The 26799-nt window shown below is 43.6% G+C and overlaps 1 protein-coding gene across 1 annotated transcript in view; it reads left to right on the top strand.

Annotated features, from left to right (window-relative positions):
• Positions 1–26799, top strand: part of WIZ (WIZ zinc finger) — a 165866-nt gene that overhangs the window by 33396 nt on the left and 105671 nt on the right. Inside the window, exons 6-8 of the mRNA XM_040341722.1 lie at positions 21865–21993; positions 25341–25604; positions 25910–26671. Coding sequence (XP_040197656.1) covers positions 21865–21993; positions 25341–25604; positions 25910–26671 — 1155 coding nt within the window. The remainder of the gene's footprint in view (positions 1–21864; positions 21994–25340; positions 25605–25909; positions 26672–26799) is intronic.

Here is a 26799-nt window from a genome sequence, read left to right as displayed (position 1 = left end):
GGTAAGAAATAAGTTTTAGGCATGCTGTGTGAATGGGAACACATAACAAATATACTGTATATGGTAGAGAATAAAACGGGTTGCATGCATCTTCAGTACTGTATGTATATGACCATAGTAGCAATAAGACTTAAAGGGTTTCTAAACCCTTATTTTTTATTTTAAATAACAAACATACTTGCCTCCTCTGTGCAGTTGGTTTTGCACAACGTGGCCCTGCTCCTTCTCTCCTGGGGTCTCTCAGCAGCGCTGGTGGCTCCTCCTCTTCTTGAGTGCCCCATCAGAGAAGCGTTCTCCTTTGGGACACCCATGCGGACGAGCTCCCGAGTCCTGCTGCCGCGTCTATTGACACAGACGGCAGGACTCGGCGCCCACATCATTGGATTTGATTGACAGCAGCAGGAGCCAATGATTGCGCTGCTATCAATCTATCCTTTCGGGACACGAGACACTGGCCAGAGGTGGTGTGCTCGTTCCTGTTGCGAGGCTCAGGTAAGTAAAAGGGGGGCTGGGGGGGCTGCTGCATGACAGGAGGTTTTTCACCTTAATGCATAGAATGCATTAAGGTAAAAAACCTTGAGGGTTTAAAGCCACTTTAAGCCTAAGTATACATCTTTGCAGTTCTGCTTGGCTTTATGAATGCACTGTATAGTTGGGGGGGGGGGGGTTCAAATATGATAGCAAGGCTCCTTTACATTTACATTAGCCCTTGGAAGACTATTGCTGCCAAACAGCGATTGCATCTGCCAATGTTCCCCGGCATCCATGGATGCGGAGTACTATAGCCGGCAGTGGATATTCCTTCACCCACACTGTTAAGCCTACTACACACCGGCTGAATGACGGGTGGCATCATCTGGTTTAATTGAAACGGGCCGACATTTAGCTTGTGTGTACTGCAGCCGGTCTGACAGAAGCCAGCCCGGGCCAGCTTCTGTCAAAGGGTCAGAACCAAATAGGGTCTGCCGATCAGCGCTCTCAGCCAATGGCTGAGTGTTCAGGCCAGGGGGGGGGGGGTCCCCTATCAGAACACAATAGAGCGGGGGAGATCGCTGTACTAACGTTGGGTAATTAGTACAGCAGGGGCCCCCGACATGAGCTGTCATTTTTTATTTTATTTTTGTTCAGCCCTGCTGGGTTGAATGGAAAAAAACTACTGGTGTGTATTAGACTTGAGCTAGGATGGGTAGTCTATTGATTTTCATTCGTTCAGCCTTCTACCTTTTAGGCTCCATTCACACCTATGATGTTTTTTTGTGCAATTTGGCAGATTGTGTTTATGGAAGCCAATTCATTTTCGTGGGCTGCCTTATACATAAAAAACACACAAAACAAGTGTGTGACTGTTTTAAAAATTGTACAGCACCAACACACATGGTACTTTTTGTTACCAATCTTTTTGGCAGAAATGCATTAGTAAGCTGTGTGTAGGAACGCCATTAAGGATTAACTGTGCCATGCACACCTAAAAAAGGGTTTGTGCCTTGTGGACACGTGTATGCTTTTTGCACTTGTTCCCACAATGCACAAATGTGAACCTAGCCTAAGGAAAAGACTGAGGCCCCGTACACACGACCGGTTTTCTCGGCAGAATTCAGCAAGATACTCGATGGGAGACGTATTCTGCCGAGAAAACCGGTCGTGTGTACACTTTTCGCAGAGAAACTCGTCGAGCCAAAAAGAGAGCATGTTCTCTATTTCCTCGTTGGGCAATGGGAACATTTGGCTCGACGAGTTTTCTGACAGCCGAACAAGGAACTCGACGGGGAAAACGATGTGTTTCGCCCGTCGAGTTTCTCGGACGTGTGTACGCGGCCTGACTTTTCACACTGCAGTACTAACAGATGACCTCTGAATCTTTTAAGTTTGTATTTTAACTTGATTACATTTTGATCTCTATAGAGTATATACTTTTTGTACTCGGCTATTTCTCAATAGGACTGTAGAAGCTTAGTGTTTCAAAAGCATGTCTTTTTTTTTTTTTTATATATATATATTTTTTATGTTAACCAGGAGTAAATACAAGGTAGAGAGGGCAAAACGGTATAGTCTAACGCAATTTAGTGGCCAACTCACAAAGCGTTGTTGTTTCATGATGCACACTTGGAAAGGCATTAGATACGTTGTATACACGGTCTTTTAGCAAAACATTTTACACTCACCAGCTAAATAAACCTAAACATGCTACATGTACCATGACATAAACCGATACTTGTAATACATGTGAATGTGTGTGTCTGAAGTACACATTGTCATATGTTTACCTTGCTATAGAAATGAAAGCTTGAGATGTGTGCGTTGATCCTTGTTATACATGCAGTATAAAATATCTTGTTTTGTGTGGCGACATTTCCTTTTTTTTGTGTCTATTGCTACATGTTATATGTGTGTTCATGCTTTCTCTGGTTACATGTAAAATCAACAACACATACTAGTTAAAGTGTCTGTAAACCCCAATGATGGAATCTGAGCAAAGCACATACATCTGTAGTGTGTAGTCTTATCTCTCCCCAAAGCTCTAAAGCCCCTGTTCAATAAAAACCCACCAACGTTCGGCCTGTGTGTATGCCAGCCGGTCCACCAGAAGCTGACAGCCCAACGGCTCATGATCAGGACTTTTTTTTTAATTAAGGCTTGCACCTTGTAAAGTATTATTATTATTATTATTATTATTATTATACAGGATTTATATAGCGCCAACAGTTTGCGCAGCGCTTTACATCAAGGAAGACAGTACAGTCACAATACAATCAATACAGGAGGGATCAGAGGGCCCTGCTCGTTAGAGCTTACAATCTAGAAGGGAGGGTCAAGTGGAACAAAGGGTAGTTGGCTGTGGGGGATGATCAGATGGACTCAAATGAAAATACAGTTATGTGTGGGAAGGGTAGGCTTCTCTGAAGAGAAGTGTTTTCAGGGATCCTCTAAAAGCTGATAGAGAAGGAGATAGATGGATAGATTGGGGTAAGGAGTTCCATAGGCATGGAGAGGCTCTAGAAAAGTCCTGGAGACGAGCATGGGAGCAGGTGATGAGAGAGCTAGAGAGTAGGAGGTCTTGAGAAGAACGAAGAGAACGTACAGGTTGGTATTTAGAAACTAGGTCAGTGATGTAACTGGGGGCAGAGTTGTGGATGGCTTTGTAGGTAATTGTTAGTATTTTGAATTTAATTCGTTGGATGAGCGGAAGCCAGTGGAGGGATTGACAGAGAGGAGTAGCAGAGACAGAGCGGTTGGTAAGGTGGATTAGTCTGGCAGCAGCATTCATGATGGACTGAAGGATTTCATGTCATCTGTGCCCAGTCTTGCCACAAATAGTTAATCCAGCTCTGAGCAGTCTTCTTATCTTTTTTCAGTGAGATAAAAACCAACAGAGAAATAGGAGTCCATTTCTCCCGCTTGCTGTAAATGACACATGATTTACATATCTCATGCAGGAGCCTGAGAGAGACATTCTGTGTACTTCATATCCCCTCCTCCTTTCTTCTCCAGCTCTCCCAGGATTGGCTGCTCCACACCTAAGCATGATTGGGTATGCTGAAGTCCATGTGGTGACTTTTCTGGGTTTTGACTGGATGTTAGTGGTGATAGCAGAAGTTCAGTGTAAGAAATGCACAATAGAAAATGCATGTTGACAAGGGGAGTGTAGAGGAGGGCGGGGAGTCTACTGACATCACAACTCTACCCACCGAGCTCCAGGCAACAGACCCACCCACAGAATCGCCAGTTTTTCGGGTCTCATAACAGACAGAGGGAAGGCATTTGACCGGTAAGGATACATACAGGAGGAATGTATATCCTTATAGATAACCACTATGACAGTAGATGACAGTAGAAAGGCTGAGAGTGGGTTTACATCCACTTTAAGTGTTGCTTCTCTCTTCGTGCTTCGTTCCTCTGTCATTATTATTAATATTATAATGCAGGATTTATAAACCGCCAACAGTTTACGCATTGCTTGTTGTCACTTCTGACACGTTTTTCAGACAAATTAGATAAATTTGTGCTTTGGGGGTGAGAGAGGGGAGGGAGAGCTCAGAATTGAGCTTGTTTATTCAGAACACAGTTTTTCTGCTGTGTAGAGGGGGTGTGTTCCTCTCATCCAATCAGCTCTTACATGCGGTTACTGTAGCCTCTTCACCCCCTCCTCTGTGCTCCTGACAGATGAAGAAAGATTTTAACACTTTTCTGCTTGTTTGAAGTGGTGAAGGGTAGAGAAGACAGCAGATAAACAAGTAAAACCTATGTATGAGGATTTGTTTCATCCCTGTGTATCATCTGAGGCTGTTCACTTCACTGGGTATGTGTGAGGCTGTACAACCTCCTGGCCGTAGTTCGAAATTCAGCCAGTTCATCAGGGACAAGCCACATTTTTAACCTATGTATGGCCATTCCCGTTCAACAGATGTCGATTATAACAATTGATGTCTGTCAGAAGGGAATGTTGAAAAAAACTTTCTCAATCAGCCAACTGCAGCCAACCTTGCTTGTGTGGATGGGGGAATCCGTTTATTTTTCTTTATCGTACATTACGGGACACAGAGCAGCCATAATAACTAACTGGGTTTATACGCCACCTATAGGTGAATGGACACTGGCAAACCATAAAGACAGAAAGCTCTCCCCTATAAAACCCCCTCTTATACAGGAAGTACCTATTTTTGCCAGTGTCTTGTAAGGTGATGGTCATGGTTGGAGAAGCTCTCCATGATCTAGCTAAAAGCGGCGCTTTCTCTGTGGAGGCTTCTAGCCTAGATAATCCCAACAGGAGGTGGGCGACTCTTCAGATTCCCCCATCCTGTACACCTAGCTTCTACTCGGCACCTTCAGTGACGTTTTCCCTCCGCTATTTATGCGGCTATAGGGGGCGCGCGCATGCACGGGAATGGTGCAACAAGCATGCACCATGGACGTGCACATAGGGGGGCACAACAGGTGTGTAGGATGCTACGAGCGTGCATTTGGCAAACATGCACGCCGGACATGCGCAGTAGGGGTGGAAGTGGCCATATTAGGAGGTTCCAGACCTAGGCTTCTGTAAGCAGGCTGGAAGGGACACAGAGCAGTGTCAGCTGGGCACATGAGTCACTGTGGGTGCTTCTGCGTCAACCTACGTCACAAAGGACGACTTGGAATCAGCTTTGGCTGTGCAGGAGGGAAAGATGGCAGGTATGATCGTTTCAGTTTCCCAAGGTGGAAGGAAATGGGATAGATCCCCTTCACCTGAGAGCCCCCACCTGCATTGGAACAGGATTGGGCAGAAGATGTGGAAGAAGTGGCAGTAAATGACCGGGAGGAAGGTCAGACCATGGACTCCACTTCTGAGGAGTCAGGTTCTGAAGAAACGTTTTCAGCCTCTCAATCCCAGAGACTGCTAATCCAGTCCCTCACAAAGATGGTCCAATCAGGATTAAAATTTCCGCCTGTAGAGGTCCCTGAGGTTTTGTTTTAATTTTTAGTATCTCGTCGTGCCTCCACAGAGTTTGCAGGCTTTTCCCTTGCATCCGTTGCTAGAGCAAATTGTGTATGCTGACTGGGATCGCCCTTAAAGCTTGTTATTTGGAGGAAAAGTTTATAAAGGTACTGGCTCTGGTATTGCCAGTTCTAAGATCTCAAGGAATATCGGTTGCAGGATACCTGGACGATCTATTATTAATGGATCAAACAATTTTAAGGCCCTTTAGGCAGAGTGTAGCCCGGGCGGTTCAATTCTTGAAACATCTGGGTTGGGTTCTGAACTGGTCAAAATCAGTGGAGTGGTCCCTAAATCCTGAGATCTTTGCATCGATCTGCTGCCGATGGGGGGTTCCAGATGTAGACCTGCTGGCGTCCAGGTTCAACCGCAAACTAGACAGTTTTGTGTCCAGAACCAGGGACCCGCTTTCATTAGGGGCAAATGCCTTGATAATTCCTTGGGATCAGTTTTCCCTGATATATGCCTTCCCTCCAATCCGACTGTTGCCAAGGCTACTACGCAGGATCCGGGAAGAAAGAAAGCTTGTGATCCTAGTAGCTCCAGCCTGGCCCAGAAGGTACGCACAAAGTGTAAGATTGGCGGTAGGAAACCCATGGGTTCTTCCACTCTATCCAGATCTGCTCTCGCAGGGTCCAATATTCCACCCTGCTTTACGGTCTTTAAATTAAACTGTTTGGCTGTTGAAACCAGGATTTTAAAAGAACGGAGCAATTCTGGCCCAGTGTTGTCTACAATGTTGAATGCTAGAAAGCCAGTCTCTAGGAGTATCTACTATCTGGGAATCCTATATTGCTTGGTGGCACCCACATAGATATGTCATCGGGAGAGTTCTGGCTTTTCTGCAAAAAGGAGTGGATATAAATCTGGCCTTAAGTACAATTAAGGGTCAAATTTCGCCCATAGCAATCTTTTTTCAGAGGCCGTTTGCTTCTCACGTCTTAGTATGAACATTTATACAGGGGATGATTCGTGTGCTTCCACCGTTCAGGCCGCCTCTGTGCCCTTGGGATTTAAATTTAGTTCTGGGGGTCTTGGAGCCCATTCACACAGGGGCAACACGACTTCCAGCATGACTTTGGGAGGCAACTTGGACACGGCTTGAGTATGAATCATCGGGCAACTTACAAGGCAACTTCAAGTCGCCTCCAGGACAGGAGGCTTTCCAGTGGCCAATTAAACAACAATCAGCTCTGTGGGAGGGAGGGGTTTGCCTGAGAAATGTATGTTGTCTTCCTGTATTGTTGCTTCAGTTAAGACAGTGATCCGACTTCTGAGGCGACTTCCATTGAAATCAATGGGTACAAGTTGCCTAGAAGTCGGATTGAAGTAGTACAGGAACCTTTTCTGAAGTCCGAGCGACTTCAGTAGTGTACATTAAGATGGCTCCCATTTACTTCCATTTATTTTCGTGACCGCGCGACTTGAAATCGGATCCCAGGTCGCCCCAGTGTGAACCGGCTCTTACAGAAGCAGCCTTTTGAGCCTATCTGACAGATTCCTCTGGTCCTCTTGACAGGAAAATTGGTTTTCTTGGTGGCAGTGACGTCGGCCAGGAGGATGTTGGAGTTGGCGGCTCTGTTCTGTAAATCTTATTTGATCTTGCACCACAGCCAGTATTTTTACCTAAGGTAGTGTCCAATTTTCATCTAAATCAGGATATCATTCTGCCTTCTATTTTTCCGAATCCACAGTCTGCAGAGGAGAAATTATTTCATTCTTTTGATGTAGTACGGGCTATCGGGGTCTATCTGAGAATGTCAGCTCAGATGTGGAAAGGTTAATGTTCTGTTTGTATTGGCAGAAGGTCCCAAGATGGGACAGGCAGCATCTAAGTCGACTATTTCCCAATGGATCCGCCAAGTGATTGTTTAGGCGTATGGATTAAGTGGTAAGGCCCCCACCTTTTCCATTAAGGACACACTTTACCAGGAGAGTGAGTGCTTCATAAGCAGTTCATCATCAAGCATCGATGGCTCAGATTTGCAAGGCTGCCACCTAATCTTTGATGCATAAATTCACTAGGTTTTATCAGGTGAATGTTAGGACTCTGCATTTGGACGCAGTGTACTGCAGGCAGCAATTTAGATGCTGGGATTATGATGGTGTTTCTTTGGTCATAATGGGTTCCCTCCCCTCAAAAGCATTGCTTGGGGACATCCCAGTTAATTATTATGGCTGCTCCGTGTCCCGATAAAGAAATTAGGATTTTTTCTACAGTTTACCTGTAAAATTATTTTCTTGGAGTACATCACGGGACACAGAGATCCCTCCCCTCTTGTCTGGGAAGTTTATTGCTTGCTACAAAACTGAGGTACTTCCTGTGTAGGAGGGGTTATATAGAGGAGGACTTCCTGTCTTATTGGTTTGCCAGTGTCCATTCACCTATAGGTGGCATATAACCCAGTTATGTTGGCTGCTCTGTGTCCCGTGATGTACTCCAAGAAAAGCATTTTACAGGTAAGCTGTAGAAAAAAATCAATTTTTTTTTTTTTATCACGTTTCATCTGATAGAATTGCTGGTTACATATCTAAATAGTAACCTGTATGATATAGCAGTGGTTCTCCACCTTGGGGGCCCAGTAAATTCTTCAAAAAAGCTTCCATGGCCAACAGTAAAAAAAGTAGTTTATGCTCATAGAATAAAAACTTAGGAATTCTAAATATGTAATAATAACAGAACAATGAGTTGCTGTAGTTTAAATAAACACCAACAAAAATGATTGAAGTCTTTCATTAAAGTTTTATTTTTTGGCACGCGACGTCTTTGAAACATAAGACAGAAAGAGAATAGGGCTTTGCAATGCATTTTTACAGCGTATCACACTGTTTGCTTTATTTTTAATATTGTATTTTATTGTAATTGGAATGTCACAAAGTGATATTTAAATAAAAAAAAATTGTACTGCAGCCAGAACCATAACGATGCACTTTTTTTTTCAGTGCAGTGCAGTGCAGTATGTTGGTGCGGACATAAGGCAAATTGCCTTGTCTATGCATTGGGACTGTGTTGGGAAAGGTATAATTTTCCAAATCTCTACAATGGGATACAGATGTCAAAAATGGTTGTAACTCTTCCTTACTCTATCCAAACTTAAAATAAGTTTTGCCTTTAGATATAAATTTCCCTCTTTGCCTCTAGAGCAATTTTTTTCATTTTTTGCACACATGTAAAATCTGCATTATTGGCTATAAAATTACTTAAAGTGGTTGTAAAGGCAAAAGTTTTTTTTTTTACCTATTGTATTCTCTGCATTAATGCAAAAAAAAAATTCTGGGCCAGATTTATAAAGACTTACGACGGGCATATCAGTAGATACGCCGTCGTAAGTCCGAATCCGCGCCGTCGCAACTTTAAGCGTATGCTCAAACTGAGATACGCTTAAATGTTGCTAAGATACGACCGGCGTAAGTCTCCTACGCCGTCGTATCTTAACTGCATATTTACGCTGGCCGCTAGGGGCGTGTACGCTGATTTACTCCTAGAATATGTAAATCAGCTAGATAAGCCTATTCACGAACGTACGCCCGGCCTTTTGCAGTAAAGATACGCCGTTTACGTAAGGGGTTTTCAGGCGTAAAGATAAACCACCAAAAACATGGCGCAGCCAATGTTAAGTATGGACGTCGGAACCGCGTCAAATTTTTCAAATTTTAAGTCGTTTGCATAACTCGTCCGTGAATGGGGCTGGCCGTAATTTACTTTCACGTCAAAAGCATGACGATTTGCCAACGTCATTTGGAGCATGCGCACTGGGATACGTCCACGGACGGCGCATGCGCCGTTTGTTAGAAACGTCAAATACGTGGGGGCACTAGTATTTTACATAGAACACGCCCCCAACCAGCCTGTTTTGAATTAGGCGGGCTTACGCCGGCCCAGTTACACTGCGCCACCGTTAGTTACATCGCAAGTTCTTTGTGAATACAGCTGCTGCTCTAACTTACGGCGGCGTAGTGTATCTGAGATACGCTACGCCGGCCAAAATCTACCTGAATCTAGCCCTCTGTTTTAAAGTGGTTCTAAAGTCAGAAGGCTTGCAAGACAAAAAAACTTCTGTGTACAGAAGCCCCCATAATACTTAACTGAACCCATCTCAATCCAGCAATGTTGCAGGATAGACTTGGCTGCCTGGGACTCCCCGTCTTCATTGGCTGAGACTGCAGCGGACGCCATTGGCTCCCACTGCCAGGGCCGCTGATAGGCCAGTACAACTGGCCCTGTTGTACCGGCCCCCTGCCAGCAGGGGGGCCCGGCAACCTGATCAGATTAATTAAATGTAAAAAAAAAAAATCCTCCAGCCATGTCTCTTAACGACAACATCATCCCCCCACCAAAGCCCCCCTGACCCGCCATGTTTAGATCTTACCGTTTCTGTTTATGTTCGCTAATTGAAGTAGCGGCAGGGAAGGGACTATTTTCTGTATTTCGGACGCGGAAGAATACCTCGTGCTGGCTTAAGTCCCGGCCAGCACGTCGCCTGTGTAGTGCCGTCCTCCGGGCGGCGCGGAGTGATTCCTTCCTGTCTCTGAGTCTCTCCATGTGAGAAGTAACAGTGGGGCGACTCAGGCGAGCAGCAGAGGCTTCCCATCCAACTGACCCTCAAGTCCAGGCAGCAGCAGCCATCAGGGAAGAAGTGACTCCTTGGGTCCAGGCAGCTAAAAATTACACAGGTGTGTGCTTGGGGGGGCGCTTCAAGATCTCCTACTACTGCAGCAGCGTGTATACATTATGGCATCATTGGCATGGGTGGCTCTGTCTGCCCATAACACATGTGCTACCTGCAGAGACAGTGCCACCCATGCCATGCTGCCAATGCCGTAATGTGCCTACCCACAGTGCCTACCCATGCTGCCAATGGCATTATGCCATTGGTGGCATTGGTGGCACTGTCAGCAGGTAGCACATGCGTTATGGCATTAGCATCATCGATGGCACTGTCTGCAGCACAATATGGCATTGGGGGCATTGTCTGCAGCACAATATAGCATGGGTGGCACTGTCTGCAGGTAGCACATGCGTTATGGCCCATAATACATGAGTTGCCTGCAGAGACAGTGCCACCCACGCCGCCAATGCTGCAATGTGCTGCAGACAGTGCCACCCATACCTCCATTGCTGTAATGTGCTGCAGACAGTGCCACCCATGCCTCCAATGCTGTAATGTGCTGCAGACAGTGCCACCCATGCTGCCAATGGCATTATGCCATTGGCGGCATGGGTGGCACTGTTTGCAGCACAATATGGCATTGGCATGGGTGGCACTGTCTGCAGTACATTATGGCATTGGCAGCATGGGTGGCACTCTCTGCAGTACATTATGGCATTGGCATGTCCCGCTGTCAAGTCGCTGAGCCAATAGGTGGGGCTGAAGGAGGGGCCAGAACAGGGGTGGAGCTAAAGGGGGGCCCCATCAGGTAGGCTGTACGTGGCCCCATGATTTCTATCAGCGGCCCTGCCCACTGCTGTGAAGTCGGTGAGCCAATGAGAGAGGGGGCAGGCCGAGCCGCAGCTCCAAGTCTGAATGGACACACAGATCTGTGGCTCAGCTCGGGTGTCCCTCTAGCAAGCTGCTTGCTTTGGGGGCACTCAGCAGGAGGGAGGAGCCTGGAGCACTGAAGAGAGACCTGAGAAAGATCTGTGAAAAATAACTACCCATCAACCCCCCCCCCCCCAAATACTTACCTGAGCCTAATCTTGATCCAGCACTGTGCCCAAGAGCACCAGACCTCTGCTCTTTCTTTCCTCACTGGACATGGAGGTAGCAGCGGAAACCATTGGCTGCTGCTGCCAATCACAGCCTGTGAGGAGAGAGTGGAGGGCGGGACTGAGTCACGATATGTGTGTCAATGGATACACACAGCTCAGCTCAGGACTGAGCCCATAGGAGGGCCCCCATAGCAAGTGGTTTTGCTCTGGAGGCACTCAGAAGGGGGAGGAGGAGCCAGGAGCACTGGCAGAGAACCCCAGAAGAAGAGGATCAGAGCTTCTCTGTGCAAAACCATTGAAAAGAGAAATTTTAACTTTTTAGAATCGCTTTAATGTTTTATGATTTATAGTTGCCTTAGTCCAGGGGTCTCCAAACTTTCTAAACAAAGGTCCAGTTTAATGTCCTTTAAACTTTGGTTGGGGCAGACTGTTGCCAGTGTGAGTAGATGATGCTCCAGCGTCAATGGGAGAAAACAATGCCCCATTATTGTTGTTAGTGGGAGGAATAGTTACATAGTCAGGTTGAAAAAAGACACACGTCCATCCAGTTCAACCGTAAAAATAAATACAATAAAAAATAACATGCAATATACAAGAGTGCCCAATTGTTGGTATCAGAAGAAGTCGTAGTGTGCCCTATTTTTGGAATCGGAGGTAGGAATAGTATCCTGTCACCTCAGAGAGAAGAATAGAGCCCCATTTTTGATGGCAGGAATTATGCCCTACTCCAGTGGGGGAATAGCGCCTTAAGGGCCAGATAAAGGCAAGCAATGGAATGCAGTTTGGAGACCACTGCCCTATTCCATATTTAATCCTGTTTACGTGAATATACTTGATGGACTACATATTGGATGTGTATTGCACGAAATCCATTATAACACTGCCCTTTGTGTGACGTGTATGTTGCTTATCAGGTTATTCCTGTCCCATGCAAACTGCACTAGTATGTTCTTTGTTTCACTCAAGGTGGGAATGTTAAATCTAGCACCTCAAGTCTGTAAGCGCAAATGTCTGGAAATGAGGGGGGAAGTGAGAGAATGATAGCCATAGATGACAGATGTGAGCAAACTTCACCTTTTGTAAATACTATTTATTATGTTTCTTACTTTCTTATTCTTACGCATTGCTTTTGTGCCAACGTGTTTTGTTTCTTGTTGCTTTGTAATTTTATGTTTATGTGAGCCTGCCATGATGCTCAACCTGTGGGCCAGGGCCTCAGAATTCCATATTACATTTTTGGGGTACCTTGATTGATTGATGGCAACTATATTCATTTAAATGGTAATTGGATCCTTCACAAAGCTCTAATGTTAGTAGCAGGTATTGCTGGAACCTGTTAAGGTATAAATGGGCAGAAACAGTCATGCTGATTGCAAAGGTTTGACATAAACATGTTTTGAGTGGACATGTATTTTAAATCTAAAGTTTGATTATCCATATATATATATGCATAGTTTAATGTGAAAAGTCACTCCAAAATGTACCTTTAGCATATAATGAGTAATATTAATATAACTTATTAAAGGCACACATAGAAGGGCTTTGCATAGCACAAACAAAACTAAAGTTTTCCCAGCCGGCCAGTAGAAAAAATAGGTTTTACTTGCACAGTCTTTGCAAAAAATATTTAGAAGCTGCAATGCTTCGTCAAATGCTAAGTGTAAAAAGGGGGAAGGGAAAATTTGCGCTAGGTAAAAGAATAGGTGAAAATTAAGTGAAAAAATGATTAAATATTGATGGTCCCTGAGGGCTTCCTGCAGCTAGACACTAAAACCTTGATATCAAGTTCAAAAAATAAATGTGTAAAAACAGTGTAGCACTGGAAATTAAAATCATAATAAATGGATCAATCGAACAAATTGAATAAATGATCTATGACAATCAAACCGATTGAATGAAAACTTGTGACATTTTCAAATAGCATAAAAAGTCCATGAATATATTCAATCCAATAGATCCACAGGTGAAAATGCAAAGAAAGAATTTAAAAAGTTCAAAGAAGATTGTGAACATCCAATATGCGATAAATAATTCCACAACGTGAAGCCAGCCCGTCACCTGAAGGCCTACCAGAAAGCCTGTGACCGCCCTTCTCAGGGGGGTCAAACAGGCTAATACGATGAGTGAATCCTCCGCCTTTCACGTCCTCAATGGCTCCAGACTCCAGCTCACAGGTCCTTCAAGGGGTACCACAGGTGTGTGTTTAGATGAATGGAGTACACACTCAGAGTGAGAGTGGATAACCCGCAATGGAAATGAAATAGAAAAAAAATTCCATAGTGCAGGCATTTCAAATAATAAGGGAGATTTATTGTGGCGTTAAAAAATACAAACTCTCTCTGTCAGAGAGATGATAAATGTCCTTGCAAGGAGTAAAAACATGTAGAAAAAAGAAGCTCCGTTTGGCGTCAGTCTGCCTATGGGAAAATAAATTGCGCATGTTCAATGCGTGTGCGTGACGCCCGACGATCGTTTCGTCACACTGACGTCATCAGGGGCACCACTCCTTGAAAGGACATTTATCATCTCTCTTTGACAGAGAGAGTTTGTATTTTTTAATGCCACAATAAATCTCCCGTATTATTTGAAACGCCTGCACTATGGAATTTTTTTTCTGTTTCATTTCCATTGTGGCTTATCCACTCTCACTCGGCGTGTGTACTCCATTCATCTATGTAAAATGCTGTCCTAACTTTAATCTCTGAGGGTCTCTATGTTGGAGCATATATAGGAATTGATCAATTAATTGCAGGTATGCCTGGAGGCAGCCCATTCCTTCTTAAAGGCGTTGGACACACCAGTAGCACAACAAAACACGAAAGCAGCTGAAGGCACCCCCACTCTTTTAGCGGCACAGGATCCTGTATAAGAAGTTTCCTGGTCAGTTAAACTGATCTAGGATCCCGCATTCATTTTTTTTTTTTTTTTTTTTTTTAAAGAATCCCGCCTGTATAAAAATAAGGAAGCTGTTTTTTTTTTTAAATGAGCAGACTCCAGGGAGGCTTTCCTTCACTGCTTATGGAGTTACTAAACTGGTACAAGCATACCATAATACAGAAGTGTCAGGATACCCGATATGCGCTCTCACATCAAGTTGTGAATGACAACTCTCATACATCTCTTATGAGACATGCAAATAAATGTATGCCTTGCCATGTGCCCAGACTTACCCTTCTTTCTTGGAAGCCCAGGACATCCAAAATTTGAATCAAGATGGACAGCTGTGAGAGGTCTTCCCTGTAAAATATGAACCTGGGGACACTCGGCTCCGAGCACTCCTGATTTAGAGCTACCAAACCTGGCTGCTTTGGCTAGGGAAACCGCAAATTAAGCAGTTTGCTCTCGATCTGTTTAGGCAGAGTACACAGAAGATGCAGTCATATAAAAAAGGTCACTCCATAGAGGTTGTTTATTTAGCAAAAATATTAATAGGTGCAGTGTTCTCTGTAAAAAGTAAGTATGCCCTTGGCCTTAGGCTCTGGTATTGCTCTCTTTAGCAGAAATTATGTTTTGTAAGCATTTTGCATGACTGCCCACCAGGCTATGACATCGGGGCAGCACGGTGGCTAAGTGTTTAGCACTTCTGCCTAGCGGCACTAGAGTCGTTCGTTGAAATCCTAACCATGGCACCAGCTGCCCAAAGTTTGCATGTTTGCCCTGTGCCTGTGTTGGTTTCCTCCGGGTATTCCAGATTCCTCTCACACGCCAAAGACATACTGGTTGGCCAATTTAGACAGTTAACCTAAGTATGTGTATGCATGAATCTGCGTTTGGGGATCTTAAATTGTATAGATTGTAAGCTCCTTGACGGCAGGGACTGATGTGAATGTATAATAAATATGTAAAGCTCTGTATCGGTTGACCACGCTATATAAGTATCTGTAATAACAATAACTTGGTGGCATTTTTAACCATTCTTTCATGCAGAAATCCTGTAGTTGCAAGATGATTGTGAGTTTCCTTCAGGAACTGCCACTTTCAAATCTTCCCATAGAACTTGAATGGGATTCAAATCAGGGCTTTGACTAGGCCAATTCATAACACTTCATCTCTTCTTTTTTGAGCCACTCCTTGGTTGATTTGCTGGCTTGCTTTGGATCAGTACTGTGTTGAAAGATCCATTTCTAGTTCAGCTTCAACTCTGAGACAGATAGTCTTGCAATCTGATCTGATCAGCACACTTTGGTATAATGCAGAATTCATAGTTGACTTAAAAACTGCAAGCTGCCAAGGCATTTCCACCACTGTGTGCTTTTGTACGGTGTTCTTATGAACTAAGGAACTGCCTCTCTTGCAGAGAGTTCTAGGCAGACTTTGAAGGAGCCTAATAATGCACCCGAAATCCACTGATGACTTTCTGATTGTAGATGCACGCAAGTTGACACCATCTGTTGCAAGAATTAACTGCATATTCCGCAATAAAATTTGGAAGTTTTGGAGACTTCCATTCTGATCAAATGCTCAGTTCTTGGGTTAAGGTGATGAAAAATTCCTACGCCTGTTCTGCCTCCCACCCCAGGATACCTCCCCTATATCCCTACCTTAGTCCATGAGTCCTCACTTTTTTCTAGTGTCTGTAGGTGGACTTTGGCATCTGGTGTAATGCACAGATTTAGCCACAGAGTGCTGTATAGGTAAAGGGCCACAGTCCATCACAATGTAACACAGTTCCTGAGGCCCCCTTCGGGGATATGTCCACCATGATGGATAAAGACTTGACTCTACGTAGTGTCCAGTCTGGTGAACATGTAAGACAGGGTCACCCAGTATATTTGACCATTACTCCTTAAACGGGGGCTGTGTTTGGGATGTATTCACTTTGACGTGTACACTTTTCAAACTAGGCACTAAAATGTAACCACTGAGAGCTCAGTCGTTAGGTGGGTGACTAGGTGTTGCATCACTCCTGGTCACAGACTTTAATGCCACTTCAGACTAGAGTCCTTATAAGGTACTCAGGCCCTCCATCCCACCCATTTGCGATAAGGATTTATTGCAGGGTGGTCTACACCTGGGTTACCATGTACTCCTACTGGACACCTTATCTCTTACGCTACTTTGTGAGAACAGCACGGGAATTCCCTCACTTGTAGCTATGACAGAGACCAGGCGAAAGGGAGCCAGCTGTAAGCAGCAGGGGAACATTCGCTCTGGAGCAGGCCTTAACACCAGTCTCCGCATCCGTTTCTGCCTCCATTTCAGGCATGCAACAAGAGGCCTATTTGACAAAAGCAATCTTTTCTGCATATATGCCAGTTTTTCTGGCAAATGATGGCTTTTATTCAGAAATCTGTGTCCAGTGCTCAGAAACGCCCCACCTCTTCTTCTCCTATGCCTGTTTCTTAACTTGAGTCTGACTCTGATATACTGGACCTAGATGATGATGCTGAGTCACAGAGGAATGAAAAGGATGTAAAAGCAGTGTTGGATAAAGCTGCAGAAAACTTGCGCACACACACACACACTACATTGACGAGGGATCTTCACTCAGTATGCTTGCTAATCTTGAAATTGTACCGATTGACACTCCTCTGCCTTACCATGCCCATATGGGTATAAAGAGACCTACTGAGCCTTGCAGAACATTTCTTATCATGAAAAGTTAGTATATGCAGTCTATGACCACTGTCACTCAAGGATTTTCACTCCACCAAAGATCTTTTATGAACTCTGTCCAGTTAAAAAAGCATTTACAAAAATTGGGCTATTTCTGTGGTTTGCCCTGCTGTATCCTGCCCTAAACAAAAAATCTCACTGTACCCATTTAAGATGTTCCTGCTTTTTAAGCGTCTGTGGACAGAATTTTTACCCTTCCAGACCCAGCCCTGCAACCAGCTTGCCACTATTATAGTACTGACCAAGGGCAGTTAGCTTTGCAAAGGGTCCTGAGCCAGCTCTTGTCTTGTCTCAGGGAATCATTGTACCAATACAGGACAGGACAGGACAGGTTCAAGGCATGGAGTCTCCTCAACCCTTTTCTCTGCATCAAACCCCAATCCTATCTTGGATTTAAAACCCCTTTCTAATGCCTTCATATTCCAAAAATTAATCTGGAATTAGCAAGGTCAGTAATACCCTCTCTGAGACAAGGAGAACACATGGCATCTGTGGACATCCAAGATGCCAATCTGCATGTTTCCGTTACCACCCCATTAGCGATTGTATTAAAGTGGCAGATGAGCACTTCCAGTTTGTCCTATTGCCTTTTGGGCTGTCCTATGCTCCCAGGGTGTTCACAAGGATCTTTGCACCCTTCTTTGCCCTTAGAACTTAGGGTGTCTAAGTGACAGGCTGTCTGATAGACCTTTCTTCTGAGGGATGCATCTGCCTCGTACCTATTGGGCAAATGTCCAAAAGACAGTCCAACTGCTTCATGCCTTTGGCTGAGTGATCAGCTAAAAAAAAATCTGCTCTCCAGTCTTCTATGTGCATTGAGTATCTGTGTCTAATTCTAGCGATGTCTCAGGCAAAAGTCTGTCTTCAATAAAACCAAAATTCTTGCTCTAATAGCTAATGCTTGACAACTGAGATCCAGAAGAAATTCCACACTGTGATTTGCCATGAGCATTGTATGCCTAATAGTTCCTTCAAGGCAGTATCCTTCACCCAATTCCATTCAAGAACTACTTAAGTTAACATTCTATCATCATGAAAAAAGCAGGCTCCTTCCATGGATCTGCCAATGCATCTATCCCCCCCAATCATGAAATTCCTTGTCCTGGTGAATCACCACTTCAACTCCGATAATTGGAAAAACATTTCCCCCTACAATTGGAAGGTTCTTACAACAGAATTAGGTTTATCAAGCTGGGGAGGAGTCTTCCAATTTTTTTTTTTTTTTTTATAAATTCTATTTATTAGTTTTTGCACAAAAAAAACAGTACAGGCAGGCAACATACCCACCACGACAGTGGCCACGCAGGGCCAACACACACAAAACAGAGGTAAAAAACCATCCCCTGCACAACTCCTTAACCCCCTCCCCCCCCCCACCCAATCCCGACCAACACCCTACCCGAGTCTTCCAATTTTTGAGAGTTCAAGGAACATGGTCAAGAGAGGAGCTCAAGACCCCCCATCACCATCTTGAAGCTCAGAGCTGGTTAGGCTATCCCTCCAGCTCTGGACCTCCGTTCTAAAAGGCCACCCAATTTGGGTGCAGTTAGACAATGTCACCACAGTGGCAAATGTCAACCATCAAGGTGGCATGAAGAGCTTGGCTGCCTTGAAATATATTCTCTTGTGGACAGAAACTCCTTATCCAACAATTTTTTGCAATCCATATCCCAGGAGTGGACAATGGCAGGCATATTATCTTAGCTGCTGCTATAGGTAATGGTCTCCTTATCCAGATTTGTTCAGTTTGATATGCAAAAAATGGGGGACTCAGGATGTGGACACCAGATACAATAACAAGCTACCCTTGTTTATAGCCAGAACCAGGGTTCCTCCAGCTCAGACCCTGGATACTGTATTTATCCCCTGGTCTCCGTTCAGGCTATTGTACGTCGTCACTCCGCTAAACAATCTACGTAGCGTACTCCATAGAATTGAATAAGAGAGCAAGACAGTGATTATTCTGGCACCAAACTGGCCCAGGTGCTGAAGGCAAGGAAAGCTACATTCGAAGAGATTGATTATAATGCTTGGAAATCTTACTTCGCCTGGTGTGAGTGCAGTCAATTTCACTTGCATTCGGAAGGCGTGCTTTGATTTGTGCTATGCGAGGGTATTTATCCCAGAGAGTTCTCAATCGAACTAATCCTGTTTTTTCTCCGGTTGAACATGGACAAGCTATACTTACTTTTTTGAGAGCCCATCTATTAAAACCTTGTGAATATACTGCTCCCCAACAGTTGACAAGTATAAAATCAGCCAGATGGGACAAAACACCCTTTGTTACCCACCACGTACAGTGTCGCCTTACACTGGCTCATTTGTCCTGTAGTTATGAATGAGCTAGTCAGAGAAACCACTACATGCAGCTTGGGTAGCACTTATTCAAAAAGCCGAAAGTGTTGAACATCTGCAGCGGCTGGAAAGTTGCCTTTTGGCAGAATATTAGGAAATGGGCCCCCTGGAAGCGTAAGTATATTGCCACTTTTTTAATAGGTATGGTTTTTTATTGTGTTAAACTTTTAGTGATAGGGTCACTTTAAAAGAACCCTTTGGCATGCGCTGCTATCCTTGCGTGCATTGTGAAACCAGCATTTATATACGTAGAGCCCCTGCCATATGTATGTATGTAAAATATGCACACCCATAGGTCTTGCATAAACACTGGTTGAACAACACATGCTGGGTCCTGGTGCTGAATTTTTAGAAAGATAGGGTTAATATCTTCACATCTTCTGCAGGACCTGCATTCAAGTAAAGTCAAGTGTAGCACTAATCAAACTTTCTCAAAATACCAAAGATACATTTTCAGGTTATCATTCCTTCAGTAATTAAAAAGGTACACAAGTAAAGATAGTAAAACCAATATCAAAAAGTTAGATGATGTGTGATGTAAGTCCACCACATAGAACAATATGGCAAAGAAAAGCCATAACCCCCTGCATAAGAGTGGTCAAAAAAGGGCTTGGCAACTCATTGCCTTTATATTTTTCATAAGCTTATATCCCCCTAAGCCCCCCTAAAGATGACAGATGACTTTTCAGTGTATCACCCTGTCCCCATGATCAGGATTTTTTGTACAGTGCTGTTAAAGTTTTTATGACCGGATGTGAGCTTATGAGAAGTTTTTAAGGATACGAGTTACCAAGCCCTTTTATTACAAGTCTCCTTGAACACTCTAATGCAGGGGGTCATGGCTTTCTTTTAAGCCTGCAACTTGGTCATTGTGGTGATGGATGTGACATGGAGAGCACAGAATCATATATTTCTGTGTGGTGGACTTACATTACCCCCTTTTTTTTATATTGTTTTCACTTTTATGTTTACGTGTGCACGTTTTGAATTGCTAAAATAATTCTACATTTTGAGGTTATCTTTGGTATTCTGATTCATTAGGAAAAGCCCGGCGGACTCCATGTAACATGAAAGTAACATGATCTCTGAATAGGGGGAGAATTCTGTAATTAAATTAACTCACATTTTTTTTCCTCAATGGATTAGAAAAAATTGAAATTATATTGTGTTCCTGTGCACTAAAATTTATTTCAGTGTATTGTTTTTTTTATTTACAAAGAATATTGATACGATCAACATTTTCCATGTACAGTACTAAACTTTTCAGTTATAGCGGAATTGAAAATTACAGAAGGAATTATTACATATTTACTGCCCTACCCTTAACAACATCATGAATTTTGTGGCATTTATAAACTTTCCTACTATTTAGAGATTTTGCCGAAATTGAAGACGGTTCCAACTGGATTTGCCTCAGAATAAATATGATGTTATTGTAGTTAAAATTAGTATTTTAATAATTCCACTTTTTGTTTTGGTGGCTTCCTGTTTCAGACACTGCACTCTAAACCTTATCTGTCTTACATTTCCTTAATTTACAAAGAGTAGCAGAATCCTTGTCCTGCTGGTAATTAAATGCATTTACCAGCCTCAAGAGCCTTTAACAGGATATGCAGGTCATGCCTGTTGGGTGACTTCTTCATTGGGCTTTATGCATGGCTTCTTCTTATACTTGATAAGGATGAAAGAACTGGATAAAAGTTTGCTAACTTTCAAGTATCAGTTTTTTTTAGTTCTGTTTTTAACAAAAACCTCTTAGCCCACCCTACCCAGCCCCCATAACATAACTATTCTCCTCCACCCAGATGCTTACTTGCTTCTATATGACAGCTGCGACCTTCTTTGCCGAAAATCCCCTGTGCTGCCTGCACTGTGAGTGCCTATTGGTGTGGTGCTGTACTGCAACACTAGAGATGCTAGGGTACAGTCCCACTCGAGTCTGTGGGGTCTCACTGTACAGAAACAGTTGCGGAGGAGGGAAAACCGCTCTCATAGAAAGGTAAACAAGGTTAAGATATCCATACATGGATCAAAATGTAATCCATGTATGGGACAGGGACATTGTACTGAAGTCAATCTACTGATCAATTTCTGTATAGCCGCACTGTTGGATTTTCTCCACTTAATCATCGCCGCTGGCTATAGCCGGCAGCGGTGATCAGTGCATTGTCCACTGTCAGAATACAATAGCTCAATGGGAATGATTCCTCTATCTACATTGAGTGTTTGGATTGGGGAATCCTATTTTTTTTTTTCCATTCAACCTTAAGGGGTTGATCTTGTACTTTTGTTAGAAACATCTGTAGTTAACTAATTAGAAACAAAGATTTGTAAAAAAAAAAAAACATGTATAACTTCTGTTTCTGTACTCTGTGATGGTGTGGGGAAAATAAGGCTGTTGCTGTGAATCTGAATCCTATGTAGTCTGACAAATGGTGGAAAATGTTGGGTGTGGCAAAGTTTTTTTGTTTTCTGTGGGTGATATAAAGTCTTTGTGTGAATGGAGTCAGGGGAAATTAGACAATAGGCATCATGCTTTTTCGTTGATACGTTTCATTAAGCATGCGCAGCCAGAATTGTGGGAAGCCAATCGCTAACCGCCTCCCTACCCTGTCAATATTGACCTCTTCCAAGGTGTCTTTGCATGCTTCCGGGGTTTGGGAGAGTAAGCCTTATTTTTGTGCCTTCTTTGACTTGGCTGATTTCCTTGCAGTGCTGCCTTCAGATGAAGATGATGGGCCACTAATAGATTTGGGCCGGGCACAAGGTTCAAAGCCTGAGCAAAGCCCGGCGGAGAAAATGGTGTCAAATCAGAGCTCCAGCAAAGCAGAAGATTCTAAAGGTAATGTTCTACCTTGTGTCTATGTAATAGACAAAAGCCAACCATGTTTTTTAGAGTTAAAAATAACCCATTATAATGGAAATTTATTGGAATTGCAAACCTATTTATGAAAAAAACAACAACTTCCAATTTCCCTTCCTTTATTGCTTTGATGGATCAGAACTTTCCTGTAAAGGGGAGCTTTTGACCTTCCCCCATGTAATAGCGCTCCTGCCTGATCTGCAGGTAAGCTGAACAACAGAGCAAGAAGGGGGAAAGAGAGAGAGAGAGGCAGAGCCTGGATTGGTCTGTTTACCTTGCTGGGAAAGATGGGTTATCAGGGGATGCTGTCACTTTGCCTTAGATGGACGGGTTACAGTGTCTGCTTATTACCCAGTTCACACAGGTGCGACATGGGATCTGACTTGTGAGAGCACAAGTTGCATTACATGTCAAATTCAATGTTTCCCTATAAGAGTCATCTTAAAGGAGAAGTCCAGCCTAAGCTTTTTAGGCTTGGCTTCTCCTATGGGGAACAGGAGTGCAATTTTGTTTTGTTCAGTCCAGGCAGCGCATCATCCCGACTTAAAAAGTCTGGATCCACCAGATGCCTGGACTGATGGCAGTCTCGGCCTCTCAACGAGCCGCTGAAGGCTGAGACAGCCGCTCCCCGCCCCTCCACAGTTTAGCGCTCCAATGAGCACGGAGGAGCAGAGCAGGAGAGATGCTGACTGACAGGCAGCAGCTCTCTGCCCGGGGAGGTGAGAGAACCGAACTATCGGCAATATTCGGCAGGTCGGTTCTCAGTGAAGAGGCGGAGGGGACAGATGCAGCATCGGTCTGATGCTGCATCCACCTAGGCAAGTATGAATAGGCCAAAAAAAAAATAACATACTTCTCTTTTAATTGATCCAACACAAGTCACTCCGATATTAAAAAAAGGTCACATTAAGTCTGATCAAAGTCAGAATGAAGTTGAAGGGCAACGTTGGATCAGAAGTCGGACGACTTTCATGTCGGAGCAGTGTGAACCTGGTGGACCCCAGGCAAAATGTAAAAAACAAATTCATTATGTATTTATTAAGTAATTTGACTTGATATCTGCCTTCTGTAGTCCCCTCAACAACAGCACTAGAAGGCAAATCAGAGCTGCAACAGTACAGCCATGGCCAAAATTTAGCGAATGACACAGTCTGATTGATAGCGTGCCAGGGCAAATTGCAGAGGTCTTGGAAAAGAAGGGCGAACACTGCAAATATTGACTTGTGAAATGCTTGTAATTATACTTCGGTATACCATATTAACATCTGACAAAAAGATCTAAAAACACTGAAGCAGCAGACTTTGTGAACATTTTTGTTTTGTGTCATTCTCAAAACTTTTGGCCACAGCTGTACATGAAAATTGGAGCCTTGGTTGGTTATGACAAATTGGGCTCACCTGCAGCACAGACGTATCACTTTATCATACAAAAAGGTGTGAAGAAAACATAAAAATGTAGTCATACTTCCCGTAACAAGGTTTCTACCTCTATGGTAGCTTGTTTATGTAGCAATTTCCAAACTTCCATAGCTTCCAGGTCTTCCACTAAGGAAAAGAGCCCAAATGTTTTTGACACCGGGCGGCAACGTTGGTGCTGGGGTCACAGACATGCAATATTAATTCTGGGGTCACAGACATGGAATTTTCAAAAGCTATTAAGTCACTGGTGATTAATTTGCCTCCAGGGGGAAGTTTGACTTTGATCTTTAAATTTAAAGTTGTCACTTCCATCTAGGTGAAATGTTGAAACTAATGCACGTCATTCCTTGATATGTATCAGTCATGGTGAAATTAACAGAACTCTGTTAATTTTTCTGGTTTTCCATTGCTCTGTTGTAAGAACTGATCACAGATTTGGAAAAAGTATGTTTCATGGGAAAGACTTTCAGCTATTTAGGAGAAGGTATAGTCAAAATTAAAGACTTGCATATTCTAGAAAACGATACATTATAAATGTGTTCTATATGGATAATGACTTCTACTTACCTACAGAGTAAGAACTTCTGTTGGGCTTTTGTTGCTGTCTCCCGGGATTTCCCCTAACTTACTGCTGACTGATTTCACTTAATTTAGGAAGTGAGAAAAAATTACACAGGCAGCAATTAAAATTATTTTTTCTGTACACTAGGGATTGGCTAGAACCTCTGTCGGGTTTTTGTTGATATTTGTGATCCTATGGGGACATTTCCCTTCCCTAATTGATGTCCATATGGCACAGGGGTGAACTTTAAGTGAAGGAAGCACTGCATCAAAAAAAAAATTTGAGTAGACATATGCATGGATGTGAAACTCCAGCACAAACATTCTTTCCCTGGTTTTGCACAGGTAAGGGTTGTTCTGCCCATACATTGAACAAAATTTCAACTGGTTCCTGTTGTGTCCTAACCCTAGAAGTGCCAACAGGAGGAATGTATTCGATTTCTTTTGTTTAGCTTGCAGGCTGAATGAAAAAAGTTTAAGTGCATGGCCAGCTTTAACCTGGCCATACATGGATCAAAATTCATCTGGCTCAGCAGGGATCAGCAGAATATCGATCCATGTATGGGCAGACTGATGGTAGTAGTAATCATTGTATTCTGCCGGGTGGGAAGGCTCTCCACGCCCCCCTGCTGGCAGAACACAATAGCCCTGTGGAAGACCCAGAAGGGCTTGTCTATGTATGGGCAGGCTGATTGTACCCAAGTCAATCAATTGATCGACCTGGGCACAACCAGCCTGTTGGATTATTCTACATGCGATTACTGCAAGGGGCTATAGCCGCTAGCAATAATTATTGTACTCTGCTGGCCGGGGAGGCTTTCCACCCCCCTCCCCCTGCTGGCAGAACACAATAGCCCTGTGGGGGGTGTCCTATGCCCCCATCAACACTAACCCTGTTGATCAAGTGATTTTCTTTCCCTTCACCAATGGTTGGATCTCTACTCTAAAGGCTGCTTGTGCTTTTCCAAATCATCACAACTGTAACCTGTTTTTCATGTAAATTGTATTTATGGAAGAAGTTTAAAGAAGCATGCCTGTTAAATAGACCTTGAGACTGGAAACACAACATCTATCTTTTTTGGTGCATTTTTTTTCTCTCGGATGCGTTATCCATTGATATCAATGCACAGGGCATCAAAGCATAAGCGTTGCCATTTAATATGCATTACAGTGCACAGTGTCATGCATTTTATAGTGTTTTCATTGAAATCGGTGGAAAATGTATTGGCCAAAAATGCAAAAGTGTGTGTTCCATCCTAAGTGCAGTCATTAAAGCGATATTAGCCTTAAAGTGATAATACTTATATTTAATTGGTAATTAATTTTGTGGTTGATACCCCTGCCAGGCCAAGGTTCCCTTACATGTGAGATGTGTGGAGCGTGCTTTGAGACCCGGAAGGGCTTGTCCAGCCACTCACGCTCCCATCTGCGGCAACTTGGGATTCCAGGGTCAGAAACCATTGGTGCTGCTATTGCTATGCTGAAAGATATAGTCAAGCAGGGCAAGCTTCCAAAAGATGAGAGCTCACTGGGGGCAAAGAAGGCGGGCAGTCCCCAGCAAGAATCCTCCAAAGCCCAGTGGGGGGATGAGGACGGGCCTTTGAATCTGAGTGAGTGGAGCTGGGAGGCCACTAGTGCCAGGGGTGGGCGTTTTAGGAATGTTGGGAGGCTGGAGGGAGGCATCTGCTGTAATGATCAGCCTGTCTCACTCTTTCATTTCTCTCCTCTTTGTCTCCACATTCTCCCCTCATCTGTCTGTCTCCTCATTTTTTACCATTTCTACTTCTTTCTTCATTTAACACCTTTTATAATTTGGGTTTCATTTTATATCCTTTATATTTTTTCATCATGTTATTTCTCATCATTTCATTTCATTCCCTTTTTTTGTTTTGTACACCTTTCTTTCATCTTACAGGTGTGGAAGGAGATCCAAACCAAGAAAATGACTGCCAGTTTTGTGGTGCTTGGTTTGAGACCCGAAAGGGCCTGGCCAGCCATGCTAGGGCTCATTTGCGCCACTTGGGAGTTGCTGATCCAGATGCAAAGGGTTCCCCAATTGCCACGCTAAACGCTCTTATAAAAAGCGAGGATTTCAAGAAGCAAATGTCTGGGCAGAAAGCAGCTGACACTGACCCTCTCGCCAGAGTTCTTGTTGATAGCAATTCCGCTACAGTGCGTAACAGTAGCTCAAAGAGCAAAGAAACTGGTACTTTCACCAAGCCAACAGAAAGCAAAAATAAGGCAAGCAGCAATGCCTCTACCGACACAGAGCAAAAGCCACCTTCAGAGAGATTTGTAGAGAGTGGTCTGAAATTAGTGGACAGTACAGGGCCTATAGAAACTTCTGCACATTTCAAATGTCCTAGTGGGTCAGGAAACAGCACTCAAATCAAAATAGTTGAAGCTGGTGCTCCTCGTGTCCTGTCTCCTGAGGCTGGTGCTTACTCAAAATTAGTTGAAGTTGGCAGGTCCCAAGTAAAGTCAGAGGCTGGTCTTGGTCATGGTAAGGTGGAACCTGGTAACCAAACAAAGCCTTCCGTAGGAGGCCTCGCTCACCCTAGACCACTATCTGCTAGCACACCACCTACAAAGAAAATGAAGACGCCTTCTCCATCCTGTAAATCTAACATGGATCCATACTGGGCTCAGAAAAATGCCACCGCTGCACTCAATCTTTGTGAGTAATTATTATAGGGGTTTGAAACATAAGAATTATGTAATATTTTGTTGCATGTTTTTATTTTTTGTAATAGCAAATCTGAAGATGATCTTTAATTATTTCCCAGATGACACTTTCTATCCAGT

Source organism: Rana temporaria, chromosome 3 (assembly GCF_905171775.1).
Source record: "Rana temporaria chromosome 3, aRanTem1.1, whole genome shotgun sequence".
NCBI lineage: Eukaryota > Metazoa > Chordata > Amphibia > Anura > Ranidae > Rana > Rana temporaria.
The sequence above is the reverse complement of the archived record's forward strand: the minus strand, read 5'-3'. Positions and strand labels throughout refer to the sequence as shown.